This window comes from Cicer arietinum, chromosome 2 (genome assembly GCF_000331145.2).
Source record: "Cicer arietinum cultivar CDC Frontier isolate Library 1 chromosome 2, Cicar.CDCFrontier_v2.0, whole genome shotgun sequence".
Lineage (NCBI taxonomy): Eukaryota > Viridiplantae > Streptophyta > Magnoliopsida > Fabales > Fabaceae > Cicer > Cicer arietinum.
This window is the reverse complement of record NC_021161.2, coordinates 25818071-25824869: the sequence shown is the minus strand read 5'-3', so window position 1 is coordinate 25824869 and position 6799 is coordinate 25818071. Positions and strand designations below refer to the sequence as shown.

Below are 6799 nucleotides of genomic sequence, written 5' to 3'. Positions count from 1 at the left end.
GGGGAAAGTAGTAAAGTAAAATAAGTAAAACAAATTAAAACAAAGGAAAAAGAAAAAGAGGAAGGGGGAGGAGAGAACGGCAAAAACAGAAAAGAAAGGGAGAGAAAAAAATGGTGAGATAGAGAAGAAGAAAGAGTGAGAGAAAGAAGAAGAGAAGGAGAAAAGAAGAAGAAGAGAGAAAACAACCAAAAACATTGACAACCCAAGAAAAGAGAAAGGAAAAGTGCATTTTGGCTAGAAGTCTATGTAGAAAGAGTTGAGGGTACAATCATTTTCTCCATTCTTTTGGAAATCAAGAGGTGGGTTTCCCTTTTCCTATCTCTCATTCATGCATGTATGAAATAATGTGTTCCATAGGTTAGGGATTTGGGGTTTATGAGTTTGAAACGAAGAAAAATGATTTTTATTTTATTCTTGGTTGGATTTAGCGATTTTGAAATAGATTAGTGTAAAATTGAGTAAATTGAAATTTTTGCTGCTGTTTTTGATGTGTTCATTACTGATTTACTCATGATTTGTAGCATTATTGTTGCAAAGAATTGTTAGGAAATTAGTGCGATAGAAAGAATGTTATTAACTTGAATTTCGATGACATATGTGTGAGGTTTTGGTCATAACGTTTTCTATAGACATCCGTTTTGAATGATTTTTAGTTTTCTGGAAACTACACTCAATTGCCTTCAAATTGAGTACAAAATTCGTGATGATTGATTGAGTATTGATGTTGAACAATGGGTTACAAGCTGGACCAGAGTTGCTGTTTCTGTTTTGTTTTCTGTCATTGTGTTTTATTTTAATAAACTGCAAGAACTGGGACTAAATAAAAATAAAATAAAATTTTATCTACAAAGTAGACATCATAAGCTTTCCAAAGAGTACTCATTCACTCAATTCTGATATTTGTAAGTTTCTGTCAGTTGACTCTTAAGTTAAACTCAGTTTTGAGTTGTTATAACATAAATTTGGGACTATTTTGGGAAAAATCCACCTTAAGCATTTCTCTGGAATTTTATTTTACATTGTGTGATTTGTATGATATAATTGACTTAATAGCTTATGTTATCATAATAATTTTCAAGGTTGAGTGTATGGTAGTCTTTAATATATGTATTAATAGATGATGTTATATTTGTGTGTATATGTGTGTGGATTGTTATATATAATTCCTATATATTTGATTAAAGTGAGAAGTATATGATTCATCCTAGATAGATGAATTCTCCATCTATATACGACGGAAGCGAGGGGTAAGCGAGGGTAAGTGGGGCACCACTTACGGACGTAATTATGTCAAATCTTACCAAAATAAAGTTACTAACAAGAAGACGGCATTAGTAAAACTAATGTAGTCTTTATGACATGCTTGTTAGGTAGAGTTTAAGTCGTTAGATTACTCACGTCTAATGACTTGAATATTTAGAAACAGTCAAAACTTTACATTGAAGAGAAACTCAGAAAATAAATTTAGTCCCAAATTAGGATGCTAATTAATTTAATTTCATTTATTGGGACCCACTGAGATGTAATCTCATCCAACTTTATTCAAATGTGTTACACGTAAAAAGGCTTAGATCACATGTTGAAGAAATGACGCGTATCAGTTTACACTATAGTCTGCTTATAATTTATGGGGAATTATTTTGAACCATGGATGTGTTATGTACTCAATATTTCTATGTTTTTCTTTGAAGGATTAGTCTGTGTATGAATACATTTTCATGAATTTGTGTCGGGATTGTATTGATCATCTCTTTTATCGAATTATGTTAATGCTCAAGTTATATTCTAGACAATTAACTTATGGTATTACATTTTTGGTATCAGAGTCGGTGGAATTGACCGTACTGTGGGTAGTTAAAATTAGTTGTTATTCTTGTTTTGAGACTATATACTTTCTAATTATCAATTCATGAAATATTAAGTCTGATCAACTTAATATTTGTGTTTGATATGCAGAACATTATGGAACCAAATCCAAGATTGCCAGGTAGGCCTCGTAGAGGGCAGAATAATGATGAACGTTGGGAAAAAATGATGCAAATGATGCAACAACAACAACAACTTATGATGCAACAACAACAAGCTGTTACAACTAGCATAATGAATCATCTTGCGCAATCAGTCGGGCCTGCTCATCCACCGCCACCACCTCCACCAGAGGCCTCAAACAGATTATTTTATGACTTTCACAAGTTGAAACCCCCAGCTTTCCAAGGGAGCCCGGTGCCATTGGAAGCTCAATCATGGTTGGATGAAATGACTAAAATTTTTCTTGTGGTGCAATGTACTGAAGAAGATAAAGTAGCTTTTGCTACTCATATGCTACAAGGAGAAGCTGAGAACTGGTGGAAGGGTGCAAAGGCATACATGATAAGTGCGGGTACACCGATGAACTGGGAGAATTTTTGTACTGTGTTTCTAGATAAATATATTCCCATGATTATAAGAAAACAAAAGGAATTTGAATTTACACAACTTCAACAAGGAGACATGCCTGTTGCTGATTATGTGGAAAAGTTCGAGGAACTAGCAAGGTTTTGTGCCCAAGCAGAGTACGCCCCAAATGATCGATGGAAGATAAATCAGTTCGAGTAAGGTTTGAATCCAGAGATTAAAAGTAATTTGGCCCAACTAGAGATAACTTCTTATGCCACTTTGGTTCATAAAAGTTACATTGTAGAAGAAAGTCTACGAAGTTTAAAGGAGAACAAACAACTCAAGTGGCAACAAAGGAGGGATGCACCAAAGAGTAATCAACAATTGAAGGTTAAGATGTACCTCAAGCGAGGGGGCCAAGGGAATGTCCTAAGTGTGGAAGATCACATCCAGGAGAATGCTTGTACGGTAAGAACGTATGCTTTTGGTGCAAGATATCGGGACACATGAGTCAAGATTTTCCACAAAGGAAGATGAAAGGGCTAGCCAACTCAAATGGCACACCCACTGGAAGAGTGTTTTCTAAATAATGAACCTTTAAAAGTATTGTTTGACACAGGTGCTTCTCATTCCTTTATATCCATTAAGTATGTTTTACGCTTAGGTCTCAAATTAACTGAAATTACACCTCCCATGGTTGTCTCTACAACGGCTGAGAGTAGTGTCGAAACCTCTTATGTTTGTAAGAGTTGTCATCTCATTGTATTTGATAGAGTCTATCCAATTGATTTGTTTTTTCTACCTTTGAAAGGAATGGATGCCATCTTAGGAATGGATTGGCTTTCAGCTAATCGTGTACTTGTAGATTGTGAAGAAAATATTTTGTATTTTCGTCCTGCTATATTAAGTAGAAATGAAACTGATTCCATTCTACTTCCTAGTGTGTCTAACCTCTTACAATGCCTATGTAGTGGGGGTCAAGGTTTTCTACTAACATCATCTTCAGATTCGGGACCTAAACTTGATGTCGCTACAATTCCAGTTGTGAATGAATTTTTAGACGTCTTCCCAGAAGATGTAGTATGCCTACCTCTAGAGAGGGAGATATAGTTCTCCATAGACCTAGCCCCTGGTGCTAATCCAATTTCCATTACTCCTTATAGGATGTCACCTCTAGAGTTAAAAGAACTAAAATCTCAATTAGAAGATCTCTTAACTAAGGGTTTTGTAAGGCCGAGTGTCTCTCCATGGGGTGCTCTAGTTTTGTTAGTTAAGAAGAAAGATGGAGGAATGAGACTTTGCATAGATTATAGGCAACTCAACAAAGTAACCATCAAGAACAAGTACCCTATCCCTAGGATAGATGACTTATTAGACCAACTTGGAGGAACCACCGTCTTTTCAAAGATCGACCTTAGATCAGGATACCATCAAATTCGAATAAAGTCTGAAGATGTTCAAAAAACAGCTTTTAGAACACGGTATGGACACTATGAATTTTTAGTTATGCCATTTGGTGTAACCAATGCTCCAGCCGTATTCATGGATTATATGAACCGCATCTTCAGACCTTATTTGGATAAGTTTGAAGTAATCTTTATTGATGATATCCTCATTTATTCTGTGCTTCTCATTCCTTTATATCCACTAAGTGTGTTTTACGCTTAGGTCTCAAATTAACTGAAATTACACCTCCCATGGTTGTCTCTACAGCGGCTGAGAATAGTGTCGAAACCTCTTATGTTTGTAAGAGTTGTCATCTCATTGTATCTGAAAGAGTCTATCCAATTGATTTGTTTTGTCTACCTTTGAAAGGAATGGATGTCATCTTAGGAATGGATTGGCTTTCAGCTAATCGTGTACTTGTAGATTGTGAAGAAAATATTTTGTATTTTCGTCCTGCTATATTAAGTAGAAATGAAACTAATTCCATGCTACTTCCTAGTGTGTCTAACCTCTTACAATGCCTATATAGTGGGGGTCAAGGTTTTCTACTAACATCATCTTCAGATTCGGGACCTAAACTTGATGTCGCTACAATTCCAGTTGTGAATGAATTTTTAGACGTCTTCCCAGAAGATGTAGTATGCCTACCTCTAGAGAGGGAGATATAGTTCTCCATAGACCTAGCAGACCTAGTCCCTGGTGCTAATCCAATTTCCATTACTCCTTATAGGATGTCACCTCTAGAGTTAAAAGAACTAAAATCTCAATTAGAAGATCTCTTAACTAAGGGTTTTGTAAGGCCGAGTGTCTCTCCATGGGGTGCTCTAGTTTTGTTAGTTAAGAAGAAAGATGGAGGAATGAGACTTTGCATAGATTATAGGCAACTCAACAAAGTAACCATCAAGAACAAGTACCCTATCCCTAGGATAGATGACTTGTTAGACCAACTTGGAGGAGCCACCGTCTTTTCAAAGATCGACCTTAGATCAGGATACCATCAAATTCGAATAAAGTCTGAAGATGTTCAAAAAACAGCTTTTAGAACACGGTATGGACACTATGAATTTTTAGTTATGCCATTTGGTGTAACCAATGCTCCAGCCGTATTCATGGATTATATGAACCGCATCTTCAGACCTTATTTGGATAAGTTTGTAGTAATCTTTATTGATGATATCCTCATTTATTCTCGAAATTTTGACGAACATGAATTACACCTCAAGATAGTGTTGCAGATCCTTAGAGATAAGAAATTGTTCGCAAAATTAAGCAAGTGTGAATTTTGGTTAAGTGAAGTAAAGTTCTTGGGTCATGTGATTTCTCAAGGAGGTGCAACTGTTGACCCTTCTAAGGTTGAAACTGTTTTGAATTGGACTCAACCTAAGAATGTTACGGAAGTTAGAAGCTTCCTAGGGATGGCCGGTTATTATCGTAGGTTTATTAGGAAATTTTCCCAAATAGCCTTACCTTTAACCCGTCTCACTCGAAAGGATAACCCTTTTGTATGGGATGAGGATTGTGAGAAGAGTTTTCAAGAGTTGAAAACTCGCTTAACCACTGCACCTATCCTTGTGATTCCCGATTCAACTTTAGGGTTTGAAGTATATTGTGATGCATCCTTAAAAGGATTAGGATGTGTGTTGATGCAGAACTGTAAAGTTGTAGCGTATGCCTCTAGACAACTAAGACCCCATGAGGAAAACTACCCTATCCATGACCTTGAGTTAGCAGCTGTAGTTTTTGCCTTGAAGATATGGAGACATTATTTATACGGAGCTAAATTTGAAGTTTTTAGTGACCATAAGAGCCTGAAATACTTGTTTGAGCAAAAGGAATTGAACATGAGGCAGAGGAGGTGGATGGAGTTTTTGAAAGACTATGATTTTGAGTTAAAGTATCATCCAGGTAAAGCAAATGTGGTCGCTGATGCCTTAAGTCGAAAATCACTCCATGTAGCCTACATGATGGTTAATGAGATGAGCTCATTAGAAGACTTTAGAAACCTTAACCTAAACATGATACCATTAGATGAAGGAATCCTATTATGCCCTATAGAAATCTCTTCTGATCTCCGTGATAGGATTAGGGAAGCTCAAGAGTATGATGAAGAGTTATAGTCTAAGATAACTCAACCAGACTTTTCCATGACTTCAGATGGGATCATCATATTTAGAGGAAGAAATGGTGTACCTAATGCTGAAAACTTGAGAAGAATGATCTTAGAAGAATCCCACAGAAGTGCGTTATCAATTCACCCAGGTGCCACCAAGATGTATCAAGACCTTAAGAAGAACTATTGGTGGCCTGGGATGAAAAGTGACATAGCAATGTATGTTGCACGATGCTTAGTATGTCAAAGGGTTAAAAGTGAACACCAAAGACCCGCAGGTTTACTTCAGCCGTTAGAGATTCCAGAGTGGAAATGGGATAAGATATCCATGGACTTTGTAATAGGGTTACCTCGTACCCAAGCAGGGTACGATTCTATATGGGTCATAGTGGATCGATTAACTAAGTCGACCCACTTTATTCCAGTGAAAACTACCTTCAATACCCTTAAGTTGGCTAAGATATTTATTAAGGAGATAGTAAGATTGCATGGAGTGCCAACCAGCATTGTGTCACACAGGGATCCTAAGTTTACATCACAATTTTGGAAAGCATTCCATAGAGCTTTTGGAACTTGTTTGAATCTTAGTACCGCTTACCACCCTCAAACCGATGGTCCAACTGAGAGGACAATTCAAACATTAGAAGATATGCTTAGAGCTTGTATTTTAGAAGATGGGGGAAATTGGGATGCACATTTACCTTTAGTGGAGTTTTCCTACAATAACAGTTACCATTCAAGTATAGGTATGGCACCTCATGAAGCCTTGTATGGACGTAAGTGTAGGACCCCTTTGCGTTGGTCAGAGGTTGGAGATAAAGGAATCTTAGGACCAGATGTCATCAGGGAAACCACAAAAAAGATTAG

The 6799-nt window shown here is 36.8% G+C and overlaps 1 protein-coding gene across 1 annotated transcript; it reads left to right on the top strand.

The window, feature by feature from the left end:
- The first annotated feature begins 2931 nt into the window (after positions 1-2931).
- On the top strand, positions 2932-3486 carry LOC101490894 (uncharacterized). The gene has a single exon (XM_004513938.1). The coding sequence runs from the start codon at positions 2932-2934 to the stop codon at positions 3484-3486; it is 555 nt and encodes a 184-aa protein (XP_004513995.1).
- Positions 3487-6799: the final 3313 nt, after the last annotated feature.